Here is a 22,400-nt window from a genome sequence, read left to right as displayed (position 1 = left end):
CCTTCAAAGAGAAAAGGTTAGAGATACCTTTGTTTTTTAAAAAACATTCTAAAAAGATCTTAAAAAATTTTTTTTATTGGAGTATAGTTGATTTACAATGTTGTGTTAGTTTCACATGTACATCAAAGTAAATCAATTATACATATATCCACTCTCTGTTAGATTCTATCCCCATGTAGGTCATTAAGAGTGTTGAGTAGAGTTCCCTGGGCTATATGTGCATGCTCAGTCACTTCAGTCATGTCCAACTCTTTGCAACAGTAGGTCTTTATATATATATATATATATTAGTGTGTCTGTGTCAGTTCCAATTTCTCTCTCCCCCTGCCTTATCCCCTGGTAACCATAAGTTTGCTTTCTACATCTGTAACACTTTGTTCTGTAAATAAGTTCATTTGTACTGTTCTTTTAGATTGCACGTTTAAGTGGTATAGTATTTGTCTTTCTGTGTCCGACTTCCTTCACTTAGTAAGGTCCATCCATGTTGCTTCAAGTAGCATTATTTCATTCTTTTTGTGGCTAATATTCCATTGTATATGTGTACCACATTTTCTTTATCCATTCCTCTGTTGATGGACATTTAGATTGCTTCCATGTCCTGGCTATTGTAAATTTTGCTGCAGTGAACCCTGGGATGCGTGTATCTTTTTGAATTAAGGTTTTCTTTTTCTGATTTCTCATTGCTAATATATAGGAATGCAAGAGATTTATGTGTATTTTGTGTTCTGTAATTTTACCGAATTCATTGATGAGCTCTAGTAGTTTTCTGGTCCAGTTTGTATTCCTTTTCTTTTTCTTCTCTGATTGATGTGGCTAGGATTTCCAAAACTATGTTGAATCATAATGGTAAGAATGGACATCCTTTTCTTATTTCTGATCTTAGAGGAAATGCTTTCAGTTTTTCACCCTAGAAGAAATAAGCAAATTCTAAACAAGATCTCTTGTAAGAGGTTTCTTCAAGCACCTCTTTGTTCCTAGAAAGACTGTTGAGAGAAACTATCTCCCTACCTGTCAATATCTTCCTCTGATGTATGTATGTCTTTTGTTATCAAAATTTGCCATGCTTTTTTTTAACCATAAAATTTCTTGTTTTCCTAACATTCTTCCAGTGAAAATAGTTAAAGCATTTTTTAAAAATCAAAATATAAGTAATAGTCTTCTGCACACTGACAGCAGTTTTGGTTTCTGGAGCAAAATGGCCTTGTTTTATAACTCTGACTTTATTTACTTTTCAGAGAACCACTTAAAATGAATCTCTTGTGAATAACATGGAGGGAAGTGGGTATGGGAAGCATCCATTACTCTACATAATAACAACGGCTTCATCAAAAATGTCCGTTTTCATTGTGCATCCCAAACCTTGCCCAAAACCAAGATGAAACTGAGAATCTGCTTCATAATGCTTGATTCTGAGTTTATTTAGGAGAAAAATAAGGACTGTTGTTAAAAAAAAAAAGAGTATTTTTTATGCAAGTTTTGCTTTTAGTTTTAAATGAAACAAAGGGATTACTAACACTGAGTACAGAATTTTATTCTAAAGCCATTACACTTATTTAACTTAATGAGCACAAACTATATGCCAGATCTTAAAATGTATTTCATCTTTAAAGTGCAGACTTTGTCCAGAGGGGATGCAGATATACAAATAGTCATAGAGCAAAGCTGTGCCGAAAGTTTCATAAATTCTCAGAATAATCTATTTACAATTTGTGAAGTATTTGTATCTCCATATGCAGATTTTCTACATATATGCATAGGAAAGCACAGATAAGTTTTTATTTTTTTATACAAATTATATACTTTTTTTAATACCTTTTTTTTCACTTAATATATATCCTGGTAGTTATTTCATATCAGGAGCACATGGAGCTCTGTATCTCTAATGCTTATGAATGACCACATCAGAATTTCATTACATTGATGTGCTATAGTTTAACAAGTCCCCTGGGGCTCAACATTTTGGCGGTTTCCAGTATTTACTATTACAGACAGTTCTTACGTGGTTCATGCGTGGGCAGGTATCAATATATTTGTGGGATAAATTCCTAGAAGTATAATGCCTAGGGCAAAGGCTATGTGCTTTTATGGTTTTGAACTATTTTTTAATAATTCAGCAAAATTCAAATTACATGTGAATGTTCACACGCCCAGCTTTTTATATTAATGATCTTATGTATAACCAGAAGGGATAAACACAAAATACCAGACTGTAAAGGTGGCAGAAGGAAATTTGGAAAACTGCACATGTAGGCAAGAGGAACAGAAAGGATATGTCATCATCTTCCCATTAGGGAATATTTTGGTTCTAATGACCCAAAAACATGTGCTACTTCCTAAAATTTAGGTCTTGGTGCCCATTTTTCTCAATATATGCCTAATCTCGATAAACTAGTCACACACCCATCAGTTTAGGCTATTATTGTTAACTGTTTCAGTTTCAGGGCTCTAGTTACCGGATGGAGTATCTCCATGTTGTTGTTTTTGTTCATTCTCTAAGTCCTGTATGCCTCTTTGCCACCCCACTGATTGTAGCACACCAGGCTCCCCTGTCTTCCACTGTCTCCCAGAATTTGCTCAAATTCATGTCCATTAAGTCCCATTTCATCCATCTGAATAGCTGCATATATATGTGGTGTAATCTTACAATGTCTGTATTCATTCATCTGTTGATGGACACTTAGGTTGCTTCCATATCTAGAGTATGGTAATAGTTCTGCTATGAAGATGCAGATATCTGTTCAACATATTATTTTCATTTCCTTCAGGCATGTATATACCCAGAAGTGGGTTGTATAGTCATGTGGTAGTTCCATTTTTAATATTTTAAGGAACCGCCATACTCATTTCCATACTGATTATACCAGTTTACATCCTGACCAGCAGTGCATAAGGGTTCCCTTTGCCCTGCCTCCTCATCAGCATTTGTTACCCCTTATCTTTTTGATGAAGGCTGTTCTAACAGGTGTGAGGTGATTATCTCATTGTGATTTTGATTTGTATTTCACTAATTAGTGATGGTGAGCACTACTTCACATACTTGTTGGCCGTCTGTATATTTTCTTTACAAAAATGTCTATTCTGCCCAATTTTTAGATTGTTTTGCTATTGAGTTTTATATTAACCCCTTATCAGATATATAGTTTACAAATTTTTTTCCTCATTCCGTAGGTTATCTTTTTATTTTGTCAATCATTTCTTTTGCTGTGCAGAAACTTTTTAGTTTGATATAGTCTACATGTTTATTTTGTTTGCTTGTGCTTTAGGTATCATATCCAAAAAATCATTACCAAGGCTGATGCCAAGGAGTTTTTCCCCAGTGTTTTCTTACAGGAGTTTTATGGTTCTTGCTTCCTACATTTACATCTTTAGTCCCTTTTAGGTTTTTTCCTTCTTTTATAGGTTGTTTCATTCTTTTATATGTGAATAGCCAGTATTCCCAGCAACATTAATTGAAGAGACCATCTTTTCTCCATTGAGTATTCTTTTCTCCCTTCTATTAGTTAAGCATATATACATGGCTTTGTTTCTGGGCTGTTGATTTTGTTCCATTTTCTACGTATCTGTTTTTATTATATACTGTTTTGATTACCACAGCTTTATAATACAGCCTGAAATCAGGAAGTGTGATGCCTCCCACTTTGTGCTTTCTCAGGATTGGTTTAGCAATTTGAGGTCTTTTAGCTCCATATACATTTTAGGATTGTTTTTTCTACTTCTGTAAAAATCACTATTGGAACTTTGACAGAGATTGCACTGAATCTGTAGATGGTGGCTCAGAAGAGTACGGAGTCTGCCTGCAATGCGGGAGACCTGGGTTCTGTCCCTGGGTTGGGAGTATCCCCTGGAGGAGGGCATGGCAGCCCGCTCCAGTATTCTTGCCTGGAGAGTCCCATGGACAGAGGAGCCTGGTGGGCTACAGTCATGGGGTCACAAAGAGTCAGACACAACTGAGCAGCTAAGGATGCACACACAGTATGAACATTTTAACAATATCTGTTCTTCTAGTCATGCACTTGACATACCTTTCCATCTATTATTCGTGTCGTCTTCAGTTTCTTTCATCTGTGTCTTATAGTTTTCAGTGTAGAAATCCTTCACTTTTACTGTTTTTGATGTTATTGTAAATGGAATCACTTTATTATTGGATAATTTGGTCTTAGTGTATACAAAGGCTGATTTTTGTAGGCTAATATTGTATCCCGCCACTTTGTTGAATTCATTGATTAGATCTAACAGTTTTTCATTGGTGTCTTTAAGATTTTCTATACATAAAATTATGTCATCTGCAAATAGTTTTACTTCTTCCTTTCCAATTCTGATGCTTTTATTTTTCTTACTTGATGTGCTGGCTAGGTCATTTTGATTCTTAATCCCACACTGCCTTACATTGTAATAAAAATGTTCAGCAGATATGTCTTGCCTGCTGGTTCTTGGCAGTGGGAGGATATGTTATGTATGTATATTATTTTATAAATCTGCTCTAGCTATAGTGCTGAACAAGTAATACTTTAATGAAAAAGTTATTGGCTTTATTAAACCTAGGAGCAACCCTGAGTCATTTCCCCTAAACCGTTACTTTACAAATAAACAAACTAGGGCTCCAAGGAGATGTCATGATTCAAAGCCATGTTACTAAAGTCAGAGTTGAGAGTATAACCCAGGTCTCCTCATTCTAGAACCTGCTTTTCTTTTCCTCTTTTGCCACCATCACTCTCTGATTTAAGAAATATTTGTTCCAAGCTAAACACTGATTCAGGAAAAAAATTATTTACTTTGTACTTACTGGGCCTGGGAAGCTCTTGTTGATCCATAAAAGCTTCACATCGATATGTGCCTACTTAGAGAAAATGTTATTTTGCAATATAATTATTTGTTAACACATGTTTGAATCCCGTTCTCTTCCCTAGACTCAATCTTATAATTACTCAATATTAAATGTTCATAATAACTATCAATAAACTCTTAAACAGGACTAACCAGGTCTTGCATCATTTGACTCCTACAGCCAATAATGTCAGAGCCATGTCTTTCTCTCACACAGCTAGTACTGAAACAGTGAATTTGTCCTTTATCCTCTGCCCCTTCACACACGCAGCCAGTACAGTGCTCGTCTGAATGACCATCCTTTCATAACTAGCTCAGTTATTACCTCTCCTCTTACCAAGTGTCTCCCACAGTTCCCCAGGCAACGGGAATCACCTCCTCCTGCTCCTTTGAGGTGAACTTGCATGATTGCCGTTCATGTCTGCTACTCAACCACAGACTATGAAAGGGTGGGTCAGGGATGTCTTCTATGCCATGCTTGCAAACACAAAAATCTCTCATGAATGAATGCAAAATAGTACAGTATATGTTTATGATCTAAAGTTGCCCAGTGGAACATCATACATATTTGAAAAAAGATCTCTAGTACTTGATACTGAACTGTTATTGAAGGATAACAAAAAGAGATACCCTAAAATAGTATAGAATCCAGAAAGGCCTACATGTGACATTGGACTATGGTATATGTTTTTAGCAGATCACTTGAGACAAAGACATTATCAATAAGTAATAATATTTTGCATCCCCAGAATAGCAATAGGTATGTGATCTCTACCAAAGCAGTAGCTTCTACTGTCACTTATCTAGATAGTCCCTCTAAAACTCCTCAGTTCCAAATTCTATTTGTTTTCATGCCATATTCTCCTAATAGTCTGAATTGTTTAAAAACCCCTAGAACTATAATCGCAAATTATACTCAGACCTTCACATTATTTTTTGTGTAAAAAAAAAAATGTTTTCTGTGGGCTTAATAGAATTTTATTCTCTAAAAGATGATGATTCTCTTATCTAAGAAGAGTTTGCTGATACGTACATATCATAATGTTTTTGAGCCGTAAAGTTGATAATCATGTTTTTATCTTTCATGGATGATGAAACTTTGTGAGGCAGGGGGAAGGGGGCTGTTTTTCTTGTCTCTGGTTAATTCAGATGTTTTACAAAGATATCTCCATCATTTAAGGAAGATTTTTCGATTGATTTTTTAAACAACTACAAAAAAAAGCTGAAAAAACTACCTTAGATGTTCATTTAAAGTTTTCTCACATGGTAATGTTGTTTCAAGGTCAGTGTGAACAATGCCTGATGGAAATAAATGAAAAAAAGTTGTTTTAATCAGATTTTGATTTTAGAACTAAAATTTTGTAAAATGTAAAATACTACCAACTAAGGAAAACCACTTAAACTTGCAGCGTGAAAGCTCCAGTGGATCCAGATTTTGAAAGGCAAATATTTGACACATTTTTGTTCACAGCTACTGGGTTTTATTTGAAGTTTGGAATAGGCATTCAAGCGGCAGTATAGGTCTGCTTAAGAAATACCCATCACCTTCTTAAAAAAACACAGATTCCCGAATTGCATTTTAAAATGCACTCTGGCATTCTTAGGGGAGGAGTAAGTTTGGATTTTGTTTTAAACAGATGTGTTGTTGAGATCTTAACGGGCAGTTTTCACAGTTCGGAATAAAGAGGGGTGGGCAGTGGAGTGGGCTGACAAAGCAGCCCTTCAGGGCTGGTGCTGGGAGCGCTCTCCATCCTCACCACGTTGTCTGCCCCTCTGCAGCACGCCATGCCCTTCTGGAGGGTCTCCAGCCACTCGGACCTCATGGCCCTACATCATGCCTTGGAGCTGGAGTACCTGTAACAGTCACCTCGCACTTTGAAGCTGCACAGCCACCCTGTGACCGGGGGACACATCCACCAAGCTGAGTCCCAAGTGGGCGCCAGACTCCAAATTATCATTTCAGCATTTTGACACCCAGCTGCTGTGGGTCCTCACCTCCACCTCTGTGGGAAATGAAGGACACCACACCCCTTTCTTCAGAACAGCTGTTGACTCCTAGTACTGTGAATCCATTGCAAATAAGCCATGAGAATGTTCTAGCACAGTGTCGTGTGTCTTGGCCACATTAACTAACCATGGTTCGAACCTGTGAAGAAAGGACCTGCAGACGCTTAATGTTTCTAGCATCTTCCGTATGACATAGCACAGCTTCTCCAGTACAGCCAACTTGATTGCACAACAAAGACTGAGATGGGTTTCCTGAGTACCAGTGGGGGGATTTTTCTTGTAAAGGTTTACTTTTTCTGGTGTCTCATACCCAGGGTCTTCTGTACATCTCTACTTATTTATGAACAGACTTTTAAAAAAAAAAACAAAAACACAGCTTTATCGAGGTATAATTCAAGAACCATACAGTTCACGCAAACAGACTTTTGACATCAGATAACTGAAGAGACAGTAGCATGACAGAAGCGATCGAAGGCCCTGGCCTCATGACACAGCAAGTACTTTGAATTTTAGCACATTGCAAAGTAGTTTAAAATATGTCTAATTTAAACGTATAATATGTACATCACTGAGACAATCATGTACAGAAAGAATTTTTGGTGTAAATTTGTAATAATGGATGATTTCTTTTACATATTGTTTAGAAAAATGATATTGAAAGGTAGCAATGCCTTGATAGTGAAGTATGAGGAGGACCTGCACAGACATGCAGGGCCTTCTCCAAGTACTCGGTATAAATATGTAGATAATGGATTTTTTTTTTTTTAGATCATGTTGTCAAGACCAAAAGCATGGATGTCAAGTGTCAATAGGATTTTGTTTTCTAATTTTTTTCCCAATCTGTACTTTTTTTTTTTTAAATACTGTTAGGAGGGCCTTGGTAAATAACACATCAGTGTCTTAAACAATTGGAAGGGGAAGACAAGTCCTCTTACAACCTCACTTTTTCATTTTTAGCATTAATGTAGTATAACTATTTGGCAAAGGACAGTTATTCAAATGCTTCTTCCCACAGAAAGAATGTAGATGACGGATAGATTTTATAAATGGTTCATGAATTGGACACTAGCAAAGGGACACTATCATATGTCCAGATGATATTTTCTTGTTTAAGGAAGGCCATCACATATCTGCAAATCAGCACAACTTTGTATTACTCCCTTACATTCATGTTCTTTCTCTTTCCCTCCACCTCCCACCCCTCCACTCCCCACCATCCCAGAAAAGTTCATTGCCAGCAGTGGGACATGATCCAGTCATCATCACCAAGAAAATAATGCTACTCTTTTCAACCCCCTTCTAATTATATGACAAGCGTAAATCTGAGAAATGAAGTTTGTCACCTTTGTAATACCCCCTAAAAAGTTTAGCCAAAAGTAATCCATCAGTTTATCTAGACACTAGTTTCTCTCATCTAAAGGCCTTCCATTGTCATGAAATTACTTTTTGGATGAATTTTCTTTAATAGTATATTGGAGGGAAAAAAACCCACCAGCTTTGACCCAAAGTAGCTACAGAGGTGCCCTATCCTTTCCTAAGGTTTCATGTTGCTGCTAGAATTAGTCAGTTGTGAATATCTCCAAATTGTTTAATCATTGAATTCAGTTGTTTTTTCCTCTCTTGCTTGAAGCAAACAGAAGTCAACAGTTTTTTAGCCTTTCCATTTTATGTTTTTGTACTCTACAAACTGAAAAGACAAAAGTTTATCTTGGCCTTACTGTATAAAGGTGTGTCGTGTCCACAACTGTGTACAGACTTTTTCTTCAATTTGTGTTTAAATTAATAAAACTGATTTGTGAAGTACTGTAAGCTCCCTGTCAGTATTGTCTTCATCCTTTGGTTCTGTAAAATAGCAGGATCTTGGTGGTGTTAGAACAGTCATAGTCCAACAAAAGGAAGCTGTATGGAACAACTGTAGTAATGGCTTTATCAGCCTTTGCAAGGAACTAAGCTAGGAGAATAACAGCTGTCTCTTTGATCACCATTAAGAACAGATGAATGGAAAACTTTACTTCCTCTGAAACTATATAAACGAGACCTTCACTCAGATTTATCTGCTATGGAACCGAATTCAGCATCAAGTATCTTGGATGTCAGAGCATAGATTTAGCCACTTCGATACCCAAGGGACAGCAATGGAAACTAGTTTCCATTCCATTTCATCTGTAAAGAACGCCCACAACATACATCTCTAAGATTTGGCCAGCTTCATCACTGACAAAGAGCTATATAACAGCACAACTTGCTTCCTCCTGGGATTTCATCTTAGAAACACAACATTCACACATACAGAACACGTGAACATCAAACATGCAGGGATCTGACTCATTCATCAGGCCGAGGACGTTCATTTTTCACAGGCACACGTTTGGCCAAGTGGCTTGAATAATGAAGTGTCCGTGCATGCTCGGTTGCCCAAGAGAGACATTTGGAGAATGTCTGTAGAGAAAGGCAGGGGTGGGGAGTGGAGGGACTTTTAGGTCTCAGGTGAAGAAAGTATGGAAAAGAGTCAACGGGAGAGCATACCCTCAAAGGATGGATTTTCTAAAGTGCTACTTCTAACATGATACCCTTTGGTCCATAGATGAGAGGCCACATTTCTCTCCCTGCCATTCTAGACTTTTCAGATACAGTCTCTACTTTCTTTCCAACATTGTCTCTTGTTATTCTTACGAACAAACCTCCGGTCCATGTTAACTGAGCTCTTTAATAGACTAAACAGCCCCTAAGAATCTTTGCCTCACCTCTGCTCAGGGCTTGCCCCACTGCCATCAGTGACTTCCCCCACCCTCCATCCACCCAAGCCATGTTCAGTCTCCAGAGCCTTTCCTGCAGAACCTTCTTTCCCATCATGGCACACAGTGTGAGCTCCTTCTCTTGAACTTCTCCCTACCTCTAATGTCCATAGTCTTACTGACTGTTCCTAATACCCCCTTCAATAAAGGTTCACTGTGTACCCACCATGGTGGAGGTGGGGGAGTGTTTGTCTGAGATGTTGCAGATAGGAGGTCCTTGCTTCTGTGGATGGAGCTTACATCAGACTAGGTGTGAATAGACACATGAGTGAATGAATGAGATATATTTAGTTGGAAACATTCTTTGTGGAAAATTAAAACAGGGAATATATGTAAGTGACAGGCCTTCCCTGGAAAGGACGGACAGAGCTGAGACAGATGAACTGAGACCAGCTGCTAAGAAGCAGGCAGCGTGTGAAGATGAGGTGTAGAAAAGAGAGGCACAAAGGTCCTAGGAGGAGAAGACTTCTATTTATTGTTTTCTCAGAGTGAGGATCACACTCATGGGTCCAAGAAGAGATGATTTTGCAAAGGCTTGCCACTGAGAGGTCTACACGGGGCTGTGACCCAATCTGATACATTCTTTGAAATGACCACTCTGGTTGCTGGGTGGAGAGTGGACTATAGACGGGCGAGAGAAGAACTAGGGCAAGAGAAGAACTGGGGAAACGAGTCATTAGGCCAACAGCCAGGTCCAGGCGAGCAGCAGCCAGATTCAGATTAGGATGGGAAAAAGAACACTTGAATTTATTTTCAGCAATAGCAACAACAGCACTGGCTGATGAGTTGAAAGAAGTGAGCAGTGGGACACAAGAGGAGAATGGATACCCCCAGAGTAAAGCGTCTCCCCACCCACTGTCAGATAGTACACCCAGTGGGGTACTGGCCTCTGCAGGCAGGTTGAGTGAGTGAAGTCACTCAGTCGTGTCCGACTCTTTGCGACCCCATGGACTGTAGCCCACCAGGCTCCTCCATCCGTGGAATTTTCTAGGCAAGAGTACTGGAGTGGGTTGCCATTTCCTTCTCCAGGGGATCTTCCTGACCAGAGGATCGAACCTGGGTCTCCCACATTGCAGGCAGACGCTTTACAGTCTGAGCCACCAGGGAATCAGGTTGCCTGGGTTCAAATCCTGGCTTTCCCATTTTATCTTGCCAAGTTAACTTCACTGTGCCTTAGTTTCCTCATCTGTAAAATGGGGATAACAAGAATACCTACTTCAGACCGTTGGAGAAGGAAATGGCCACCCACTCCAGTATTCTTGCCTGGAGAATTCCATGGACAAAGGAGCCTGGCAGGCTATAGTCCATGGGGTCGCAAAGAGTCAGACACGACTGAGTGACTATCACTCACTTCAGACCATTACAATGAAGACCAAGTAAGTTCATATGAATAAAGTGCTTGGGACACCACTTGGCAAATTATTGAATGCTGTTCATTCATATACTTGCTAAGTATTTATAGACATTTTTTTTTTTTCTCTCCAACTAAAGAATCAGCTCTTTGATGGCACAGACCATTTACAAGCGGATTACATTTTTCTGGACTAGTCAAGGAAAGTGAAAGTTATAGTGTCAGTCACTTAGTCATAGCTCAAACTCTAGCTCACCAGTCTCCTCTGTTCATGGGATTCTCTGGGCAAGAATACTGGAGTGGGTTGATATTTCCTTCACCAGGGAATCTTCCCAACCTAGGGATCAAACCTGGCTCTCCTCCATTACAGGCAGAGTCTTTACAGTCTGAGCCACCAGGTAGGCCTAAGTCTAGGAAACAGGATGAAAAAGACAACCATTGAGTAGCAATTCTTTTTTAATAGCCACCATCCCAATGCTTGAGGTCAGGAATTAATGACTTTTTCATCCTGTTCCTTAAATGGAAAGGAAATCCAGAAGGAAGGGGATATATGTCTCTGTATGGCTGATTCATTTTGCTGTACAGTAGAGACTAACAACATTGTAAAGCAATTATACTCCAATGAAAATTAATTAGAAAAAAAAAAAAAGGACTTCTCTGGCGGTCCAGTGGTTAAGAATCCATCTGCCAATGCAGGGACACGAGTTCAGTCCCTGGTCCAGGGAAACTAAGATCCCACATCCTGCGGGACACCAATCCCTCATGCCACAACTACTGAGCCCATGTGCCCTAGAGCCCTGCTCCACAACAGGAGCCACGGCAGAAAAGCCCGTGCACCACAGCTAGAGAAAGTCCCCTCACAACAACGAAGAGCCCCTGAGCAGAAACGAAGACCCAACGCAGCCCTTAATAAATGAATAAATTTTAGAAAAACATCACAATGATAAAAGAGACTTGTGTGAGCGGTCCTGTGGACATGAGAGGTGGGGCAAGCAGGGCAGGCAGGAAACCCTGCCCCAAAGCTGAACCCTGCAGGCTGAAGCTGGCCTGAGCAGAGTGGGGAGAAGGAGAGTGTAGCAGAGAGGCCACGGGACTACAGGAGCACAGGGAGTGTGGGTCCGAGTCGCTAGGAGAGGGAAAGGTGAGGACGGGAACTGTCCGTTACCTCCAAAGACGACTTCAGACTTAGTGCTTTTATTACCCACAAGCTTGGCTGCTCCCCCTCTATGGAAGACAGGAAAGCAAGAAGGCAGGACCAGAGGTTCTCAGCCTCCTGCATTAGCACACAGCCTGGAGGACCCTCTACTGGGGCCCCTGATTCAACATTAAACTAGACTTAGATGAGAGCCCTAAGTAGTGTCCAGCAGAGCCCCTTTTATTTTACAGATTACAAAACTCAAGTTAAATGCTCTGAGAGGTCATAGCCGAATCAGGCAGTCACGGCTCTGAGCAACTCTTGGATACAACACAGAATCATGAAAAGGTCACGGGCTCTCAGGTCAGTACAAGCTGACTTTTCCTCTGGCTCCATTGCTCCACACCAGGGCTTAGGCAGCCCTTTCCATTTTCAAAGGGTATCTCACATCCTGTCCAGTTAATACAATTGTTCAGTGAGGTCTGAATGCTCATAGCACCTCAATTCCATGCTATCCTTCCAGAGATTGGTTTAAAATTTGACTCCTAATCCGCATTTACATATGCCCACACACATACATTTTGTAATAACTTTTAAAATTTGCTTTTCAAAACTGGAATAGGGCTTGGATGTTCCCCAATTCAACTGAATATAAAGGAGGCCATTTGCTGAAGGAGCTTCCCTGGTGGCTCAGATGATAAAGAATCTGCCTGCAATGCAGGAGGACCAGGGTTCCATCCTTGGGTCACGAAGATCCCCTGGAGAAGTGAATGGCAACCCACTCCAGTATTCTTGCCTGGAGAATCCTATAGACAGAGGAGCCTGGCAGGCTACGGTCCACCGGGTCGCAAAGAGTCGGACACAACTGAAGCAACTTAGCACACACGCATTTGCTTAACAGAATGTGGAGATGTGCCCACGAACACGGGGTGTTCATTTAAGGCCTCTAAGAATTCCCTCCCAGATCCTGGGACCCGCCCCCGCAGCAGTCCCCACAGGCACAAAACCTTCAGCTGACTCATGTCACCCTGTCCATCCTGCTCAGGATGGATTTTTGACAATCCGAAAGGAGAGAGCTACCAACAGCACTTCCTTCTTTCAGTGTCTCTCAGAAAGGTTTCCATTTCTCTCCGCTCTGTGCAATTATCCAAGCTGACAGGCGAGCTTGTGGCAGAAGAAATGAAAGAGTTTGTAATTTAGGAAACCTTTTGGCCCCACTGACTGAAAGCAGGTTGTTTGTAAAAAGGAAATCCTGACCTCAGCTAACTGGCAAACTCTGTCAGAAGCAATAGAAGGAAGCAAAGGAGAAAGAACAGCGCTGGGGATTTTTATTGGCAACAGAAGAAAACTGGATCCTCTTCCAGAGGAAAGCCCTTAGCAGTGAACTTTCTGGTCGAGGGACGGAGTGTGCCCAGAGCCAGTGCATTAGCGGCTACACACTACACAGTGGTTTGGTTCTGGGTCTGTGGGCTTGTCTGACTGGTTGGGTTTGCTGCCTTGGACCATGGCTACACTGACCATCCTGATGATGGATTCCCCCCACTTCCCGCTTCTGCCCCCAGCACTCCGTGGCCTATCCCGCCTTCTCTCATGGCTTGATATAAAGCCCCAGGATCCACAGATGACAGCATGCCCACCGGCTGTGAAAGGAGATCAGCTCTCTGGGTGTTTTCCTGGTGCTGTCCGCCAACTCACCCCTACCTTGTTCCTCTGTCTGCTACCCCTTCGGCAGGACTCTGCAGGGACCTCTGGGAACTCCCTAAAATCAGAGCCTCACCCCCACCCCACCCAACTGCAAGCTCTAATTTCCTTCTGCTAGTGATTCTCAACACTTTCATGCACTGGAGAAGGAAATGGCAACCCACTCCAGTGTTCTTGCCTGGAGAATCCCAGGGATGGGGGAGCCTGGTGGGCTGCCGTCTATGGGGTCACACAGAGTCGGACAGGACTGATGTGACTTAGCAGCAGCAGCAGTGGTTCTCAAAGGGCTGCCCCTTGAAATCACCTGGGTGCTCAGAAAACTCCCTGAGCCCTTTCCTATAGATTCTTTTTTTTAATTAATTTTTATGGGAATATAGTTGCTTTACAATGTTGTGTCACTTTCTACTGCACATCAAAATGAATCAACTGTGCATATCCATACATCCCCTCCCTTTTGGACTTCCTTTCCATTCAGGTCACCGCAGAGCAGTAAGTAGAGTTCCCTGTGCTATACAGGAGGTCCTCATCTGTTTTCTATTTTATGTGCGTGCATGCGTGCTCAGTTACCTGTCCAACTCTTTGTGACCCTATGGAATGCAGCCCACCAGGCTCCTCTGTACATGGGATCTTCCAGGCAAGAATACTGGAGTGGGTTGCCATTTCCTCCTCCAGGGGATCTTCCTGACCTAGGGATCGAATCAGTGTCTCCTGCATTGACAGGCAAGGTCTTCACTGCTGAGCCACCTGGGAAGCCTTATCTATTTTATACATAGTATCATAGTGTATATGTGTCAATCCTAATCTCCCAGTTCATCCCCGGCCCCCACCGCCCTGCCCTTTCCTCCCTAGAGAGTCTCATTGACCTTGTCTAGGTTGGGGCTTGAGTGGCAGCCAAGGCAGAGAGCCACTGCTGTGGGCCAACCAGGTGTGAGGGAAAGACCCCCACCTAGAGCAGCTCCCCACAAGGCTTTGCTGTGTGGAGTGTGTGTTCCCAGCTCCTGGCTCTTCCTTTCCAAGCCATTCTGATTCCTGGTTGGCCATGCCTGTGCCTCTGAAACCCTTATGACCCCCAACTCAATTCCATACCAGAATCTAGGGAATTCCTTCTGCAAATGAAGAGTTGTGCCTGGTGTCAGGGGTGTCCTTGGGGGGCTGGCCATCTAGTGGGAAAACAGATAATGTGAGAAAATGCAGACTATGATGAGGGCCTCACTGGTTTGAAAGAGTACCAGAAATCTAGGGAGACAACTGTGGCAAAGAATTTTAGTTTATGATGGAAGCCCCGAGGCGAGAGTGGTGAGTGTTGGCTAGGGAAACAAGTATCATTAAAGGGATGACATTTTCACTGGCCTGAATGAAATAAGAGAATAAGAAGCTGATAGGGTTTCCCAGGTGGCACTAGTGGTAAAGAACCCACCTACCAATGTGGAGATGGAAGAGCTGTGGTTTCGATCCTTGGGTCCGGAAGATCCCCTGGAGGGGGAAATGGCAACCCATTCCAGTATTCTTGCCTGGAGAATCCCCATGGACAGGGGAGCCTGGCGGGCTACAGTCCACGGGGTCACAAAGAGTCAGACATGACTGAAGCGACTTAGCATGCAGCATTCAGGCTACTAAACCTAGACTCCAGTCCTCCCCAGATTAACGAGAGAGAGATGTATAATAACTGTTGCTGGGACACATCAAGAGGTGGTTGCAATAACCCAAGCAAGACGGAAGGAGGGTCTGTCCTAGGGCAGCCTTGGGGATAGGAACTCAGAACCCACACAGCAGGCGTCCCAGAGGCAGGGCAATTCTAATATGTAGGGCCAGCTTCCAAGGTTCCCTTGCTGACGCCCTCCCCCACCTCCAGTCAACACTGGAAAGGATATTGTTGGATCCAGCCAAGTATAAAGTTGTGTAAAATCCAGTCAGGATTATAGCTAAGGGGAAGGTGTTGGTTCTTTCTAAATTTTCTCTCTAAAGTGTGTGTGTGTGTATTTAAGGTGTTGGTTCTTTGTGTGTGTGTATGTGGAAGGGGTTGCTTCTTTCTAAATTTTCTCTCTAATCCAAACCTGGAAGACTTTGCTGTTTGTGAGTGTGTGTGTGTTGCACTGACTTGTTTAAAGGAGCCAGAATTGCAACCAGGTTTCCCTGATGGTTCCAAGAAATGCATCAATCAGGCTGAAGCCCTTTACGTGTAATTGAGAAAATGGCAGTTTTCCATTTCAAAATGGGGGATGGGGTATTGACTGAAGGAGTTTTTAAAGAAGCTAAACCCTTCTGTGGAGGCCCTTACTGTCATCCTCTAAAAACATAACCTGGGTGGGAGACAGGGGACGGGACCTTTGTAATATTGTAAGCAGATAGATCACAGGGTCCCCAGAGAATGAGAACTATGAATGGCTTTCTTGACAAAAGAGGGCCATGTTGTTCTCAGCATTTTGTGATGTAAGCCAGGCCACATGCTTGACCTTGAACAGGTCTCAATGATCAATGATCTTAAGGGAATGAAGGAACAGAGAAAAGGCAGTCAAATAAAGCACAGTGACAAAGCAGAGTCCTATGTCTCCTCAAGGGATGGATATACAGAGTAATATATCTGAATTCTTCAAGGAACTAATGCCCTCATCCATGGGGAAAGGACAGAATGATGATGTTGATCCTCCTGACCTGAGGCAACTAAAGTCTGAACTCTGTAGACATCTGCTCCAATTTTATGCTGAATTCTGCTCTGCTCAACCCCCTTCATGAATATGCATATACTGCCCAAGCCCATTCTTGAACATGCATGGACCCTTAGCGTAAATACTCCCCAGTTTTGCTGTGCAGGGAGGCCCTGCTTTGGGAAATATCCCCAGGCTTCTTCTTATTGGCTGCAAGTAATAATAAATCCCTCCTTCTTCCCATCTTTGGTTTGATTGTGTCTATTGGCTCAACACCCAAGAAGAGGCAAACTCAGGTTTCAGGTAACATCTTCAGGAGGACAAGGGTCCCCACAAACTTGCACCCCACTCCTTGCACCTCCCCTTAAGGAACACTGCATCCTCAGGGATGAACCAGGTACCCAGAGAGTGCTCCAAGGTCCTTAAATGCAAAACCCCTCTGACAGTGTCCCTTGCATTTCCCTGTTTACAAGCATGGAGCTCACCTCAGATAGATGGTAAAGTACTAAAGAAGAGGAAAAGACAAGAGAAGAAAAACCAAGACAGAGTGTGAAGGAGGAGAAGGGGGGAGTTTGTTGTGTCAACTTGGACGTTCAAAAGAACTAAACCATTGAACAGTATCCCCCTGCACTTGCCCTCACTTTGCTGTGCAGGAGGTCTGGACAGCTCTCCCACCCCACCCCCCTCAAGTCACAGGGATCAAAGGCTCTGTGAGCCCTGAAGAAGGGGAGAGGAGATCTGAGAAGAAGAGGCCCTGCCCCCTCCACTGTCTCTTCAGAAAGGGCCTCTTTCACCGCTTCCCACCATGTTCCTATCTGTACCAACCTCTCACTGAGAAGTCACCACAGGCCCCATCACCTAACCAACTCAGTGGTTCAAAAATACCAAGGGTTTTGCAGAATTTCCATTCTTCTCCAAGTAGTTAAAATGTAAGCAGGCGGGTGCCTGCGCTGATGGAGGAAGCCCACGCCCTTATTGGAACAGTCTTGTTTTGAAAAACTTCTGCCCTCCAGGGTTGAAAGCATTTCTTGGCCCAGTGAAATCAAAAGGTGACAGGATCACTCCAGCAACGCTCCCAGCCTGACCTTGATATTTATTTGCAAAGCCTTACAGGAAATCAGTGCTATGCGTTCCATGAAAAACAAAGGGAAATGCAGGAACCAGGAAAAACAACAGACTGCTCCAAACAGCCTAACATCAACAGACTTTAAAGAAAATGAGATGCTGAAAAAATAGTTCCCTTTGGCATGTAATCTTTCCACATGTACTGAAGACCCACTGTGTGCCCAGCCTGGAGCAAGGTCCTGAGAAGGTCGTGATTCCCAGGATGGGGTTGGGGGGCTGCTGAGATAAAGGTGCTGTTGGGTCATTTTTACTTGAACAGTAAGGAACAGAATTGAGGCAGGAGATAGAAGGGCCTCAGGCTAAACAAAACCTCCATAAGAGCAGGATGATGGAGGAGGCTGGAATTGACCAGATAGAAGACCATATATTCCTCATTCTCAAAGTTAAGGAGACCGCCTGACTATACATGTGCTCCTTGGAGGTCAAAAGAGAGGGTGGGTGGGCGCCACCTCATAGTAAGTGATGCGACTACCCATAGACCTCTTCTCTAGAATCCATCTTGGCTAAAAATGTACACGCAAATATGGGAGGGCCTTGTGCATGCTAAGTCACTCAGTCATGTCCACCTCGTCCAAACGCAATGGACTGTAGCCCCTCAGGCTCCTCTGTCCATGGCATTCTCCAGGCAAGAATACTGGAGTGGGTTGCCATGCCCTCCTCCAGGGGATCTTCCCAACCCAGGGATTGAAGCCATGTATCCTGCGGCTCCTGCGTTGCAGGTAGATTCTTTACCTGTGAGTCACTGGGGAAACTCCAGGAGTATTTATACTGCTGCTACTGCTAAGTCGCTTCAGTCGTGTCCGACTCTGTGCAGCCCCATAGACGGCAGCCCACCAGGCTTCCCCATCCCTGGGATTCTCCTGGCAAGAACACTTGAGTGGGTTGCCATTTCCTTCTCCAATGCATGAAAGTGAAAAGTGAAAATGAAGTTGCTCAATCGTGTCTGACTCTTCACAACCCCATGGACTGCTGCCCACCAGGCTCCTCAGTCCATGGGACTTTCCAGGCAAGAGTACTGGAGTGGGTGCCATTGCCTTCTCTGATGAGTATTATAAATGTGCACAAATAATTCATAGAAAGTAACTTCCTAGATATATAAGTGCAAGGTTAACAGGTATGACTATTTAATGCAATAAAATTTGCCAAATTATTATGCAAAAAAATTGCACTATTTTTTACATTTTCACCCAAAGTATTGTGAAATCTGAAAGGTCCTGTAGACTCTCAGAGCCCTGCTCCCAGAGATACTGCTGCAGTAGTTCTGAGGTAGTATCTAGAATCCACATTATTTAAAAATTCTGCAGGTATTTCTAACATTTTCCAGCTTTTGTACTCAAAAAAAGTACAAGTAGATACCAAATTGTGTATTATCTAATTGCAACAAAAATCTAAAAATTAAGGATATTGTTGACAAAAGTTGAAGCCCTAAATAAATGGAAGGATGTACAATGTTCATAAATTAGAATACTGAATATTACAGAAAGAGAGAGAGAGAACACAGGCTGATTGCTAAAATAAATACGACCAAGAAGACCTATACTAGCAGTTGTCAAAACCAGTCACAAAGCTATATCAATTAGTGTGGTATTGGCACTAGAACAGATGAGGAAAAATGGAAAAGAATAAAAAAAGAAAACTCCATATATTCTGTCACTGATGACTAGGAGACTACAGTACAGTAAAGATGATTAAATAAATGGTGTTGATCAGAAAATTTTATCTCCGTTAGGGGAAAAAATGAAACTTGACCCTAACTTTCACCATACACAAAAATAAAATCTTGAGATGTATATCCAAGTTTAAATTGGTACAGATATTAGAAAAATACATATAAAATATATTTATGAATTCCAGACAGATTAATAAGGCACAAAAAATCATTAACCACTTCAAAATTTATAAATTGGACTAAATTAAATTTAAGGTGTTCTGCTCAAAGCACAATATTGAAAGAATGAAGGGGCAAGCTATAGTGAAAAAAGATTCTTACAATACATATGTCTGATAAAGTACTCATAAAGCGAATATATAAAGAGCTCTTATAAATCAATATAAACTAAATAAATCTCAAGATAAAAAAAGGGTAAATGATTTGAATGAACATTCCTTATAAGAGGAGATCCAACTGACTGACAGTGGGAATATGCTATATGATGCGGGGAGCTCAAATCAGGTGTTCTGTGACAACCTAGAAGGGTGGGATGGTGTGGGAAGTGGGAGGGAGGTTCAGGACATATATATACCTATGGCTGACTCATGTTGATGTAAGGCAGAGACCAACACAATATTGTAAAGCAATTACTCGCCAATTAAAAATAAATTTTAAAAAAGAGGATATCCAGCTGGTTGACAAATATAGAAAAAGTTGCTCAATTTCATTGTTTGTCAAAGAAATGCAAAATGGTAATGAGATACCTTTCCATTATACCAGAATGGCTGAAATGAAAAAGAGATAATACAAGTGGAAGTATACATTAGTATAGTCTCTGTAAAACTGGCAATATCTGCTAAATTTGATCAAGCTCACTCCTCTGCATTACTGGGAACATACTCTTTATGCCATTTATTCTGTATTATCTGTTGCCTTGACATTTCTTAACCCCCTACCCAACATTTTAAACTCATTAGAGTGAAAACAATTCCTCATCTCCTATCCCAATAGAGTATCCAGGCCATCACAGGGTAAATATTCAGGAATATCAGTTGAAAGTACTGTTGATTTGTAGTGTAGCTCAACAAGCATGTTTTTGTGTTACCAAAAAAATGCTAATCGATTATTTCATTTTTCTTTGATATCTTTTCCATATCAAATATACTAATATCTTAGATTTTAAATAAATAAGCTCTATACAACTCAATTTCTGGGAATATATTCAGAGGAATATTATTTATTGATTTATTTATTCACCAGAAGTTGTATTAGGCATAATGCAGCTGAGATGCAATGGGAACCAAAAATAATTACCTGGCTGGACTAATCATGACCAGGGCATAAAAATGAATGCTTGGGTTCTGGTTCCAGATGGCGACACAGGGGAGCCCGAACCCATCTCCTCCCATGGACACCCTGGATCTGCAGTACATATCGAATAACTCCCTCTGAAAAATTGCTGAAACCTAGCCGAGCAACTCCTACACACTGGGTGAATGAGAGAAATTCCCCATCAAAGCAGGCAGGAAAGGCTGGGACACAGTCTTTCCATAAATTCCATTCCTGGCACAGCAACACACAACTGTGGGAATTCAAAACCTAAAGTATCTCCCTGAGGAGTAAAGGATTTGAACCCCACAGTGGGCACCCCAACTTCTAAGACCCAAATCTACCTTTGAAAGCCAGTGGGGGAGGGGACTTCCCTGGTTGTCCAGTGGCTAGGACTCCACGCTCCCAATGCAAGGGGCCCAGGTCCCATCCTTGGTCAGGGGACTAGATCCCACATGCTGCAACTGAAGATCCTGCATGCTTCAACAAAGATCGAAGATCCTGTGTGCCACAACTAAGACCCAGGGCAGCCAAATAAAAATATTAAAAAAAAAAAAAAAGACTAAAAAGCCAATGGAGCCTGTGTCCATGAGACTAATAGGCTATAGCCATCTAAGAAAGAGTTGTTAAAGGACTCACATACAGACTCATCCACCCCAGGGCTCAGTGCAATAGCAGCCCTTCTGTATCAGAAGCAGTCAGACTCTATGTTAAAGAGGTTCATTCATGAATCTTAAGCCTTTAGCCTGAGCCATCTCATTTAATGCACATCTAGGGGCCTGCTGGCTGGTAAGCACCATTGTGGTGCTCTCTCTCTGCTATGCTCCTGAAGTGCAAATATCTTCTGGAGGGGAGAAAATATGCATCTGGTATCCTGAGTTTTAGGTCTGGTGCCCAAATTTGGGGTTGGCTGCCCAGAGAATCCCTTATGATTATACAGTGGAAGTGAGAAATAGATTTAACGGACTAGATATGATAGACAGAGTGCCTGATGAACTATGGACTGAGGTTTGTGACATTGTACAGGAGACAGGGATCAAGACCATCCCCATGGAAAAGAAATGCAAAAAAGCAAAATGGCTGTCTGGGGAGGCCTTACAAATAGCTGGGAAAAGAAGAGAAGTGAAAAGCAAAGGAGAAAAGGAAAGATATAAGCATCTGAATGCAGAGTTCCAAAGAATAGCAATAAGAGATAATAAAGCCTTCCTCAGCAATCAATGCAAAGAAATAGAGGAAAACAGAAGAATGGGAAAGACTAGAGATCTCTTCAAGAAAATTAGAGATACCAAGGGAACATTTCATGCAAAGATGGGCTCGATAAAGGACAGAAATGGTATGGACCTAACAGAAGCAGAAGATATTAAGAAGAGGTGGCAAGAATACACAGAAGAACTGTACAAAAAAGATCTTCACAACCAAAATAATCACAATGGTGTGATCACTCACCTAGAGCCAGACATCCTGGAATGTGAAGTCAAGTGGGCCTTAGAAAGCATCACTATGAACAAAGCTAGTGGAGGTGATGGCATTCCAGTTGAGCTATTTCAATCCTGAAAGATGATGCTGTGAAAGTGCTGCACTCCATATGCCAGCAAATTTGGAAAACTCAGCAGTGGCCACAGGACTAGAAAAGGTCAGTTTTCATTCCAATCCCAAAGAAAGGCAATGCCAAAGAATGCTCAAACTACCACACAATTGTACTCATCTCACATGCTAGTAAAGTAATGCTCAAAATTCTCCAAGCCAGGCTTCAGCAATATGTGAACCATGAACTTCTAGATGTTCAAGCTGGTTTTAGAAAAGGCAAAGGAACCAGAAATCAAATTGCCAACATCCG

At 41.8% G+C, this 22,400-nt stretch overlaps 1 protein-coding gene and 1 long non-coding RNA gene across 19 annotated transcripts in view; one reads left to right on the top strand and one right to left on the bottom strand.

The window, feature by feature from the left end:
- EYA1 (EYA transcriptional coactivator and phosphatase 1) overlaps window positions 1–8,640 on the top strand; it is a 367,945-nt gene extending 359,305 nt beyond the window's left edge. For all 15 annotated transcript variants that reach the window (XM_060393795.1, XM_060393796.1, XM_060393794.1 and 12 more), the window contains one exon: window positions 6,604–8,640. In XM_060393795.1, the coding sequence (XP_060249778.1) occupies window positions 6,604–6,684 (81 nt within the window). In that variant the 3' untranslated portion in view covers window positions 6,685–8,640. The remainder of the gene's footprint in view (window positions 1–6,603) is intronic.
- The window catches only part of LOC132657216 (uncharacterized), a 248,921-nt gene that overhangs the window by 6,178 nt on the left and 220,343 nt on the right, over window positions 1–22,400 (bottom strand). The gene's annotated exons all lie outside the window — the stretch shown is intronic.

Source organism: Ovis aries, chromosome 9, assembly GCF_016772045.2.
Source record: "Ovis aries strain OAR_USU_Benz2616 breed Rambouillet chromosome 9, ARS-UI_Ramb_v3.0, whole genome shotgun sequence".
In the NCBI taxonomy this organism is placed as follows: Eukaryota; Metazoa; Chordata; class Mammalia; order Artiodactyla; family Bovidae; genus Ovis; species Ovis aries.
The sequence above is the reverse complement of the archived record's forward strand: the minus strand, read 5'-3'. Positions and strand labels throughout refer to the sequence as shown.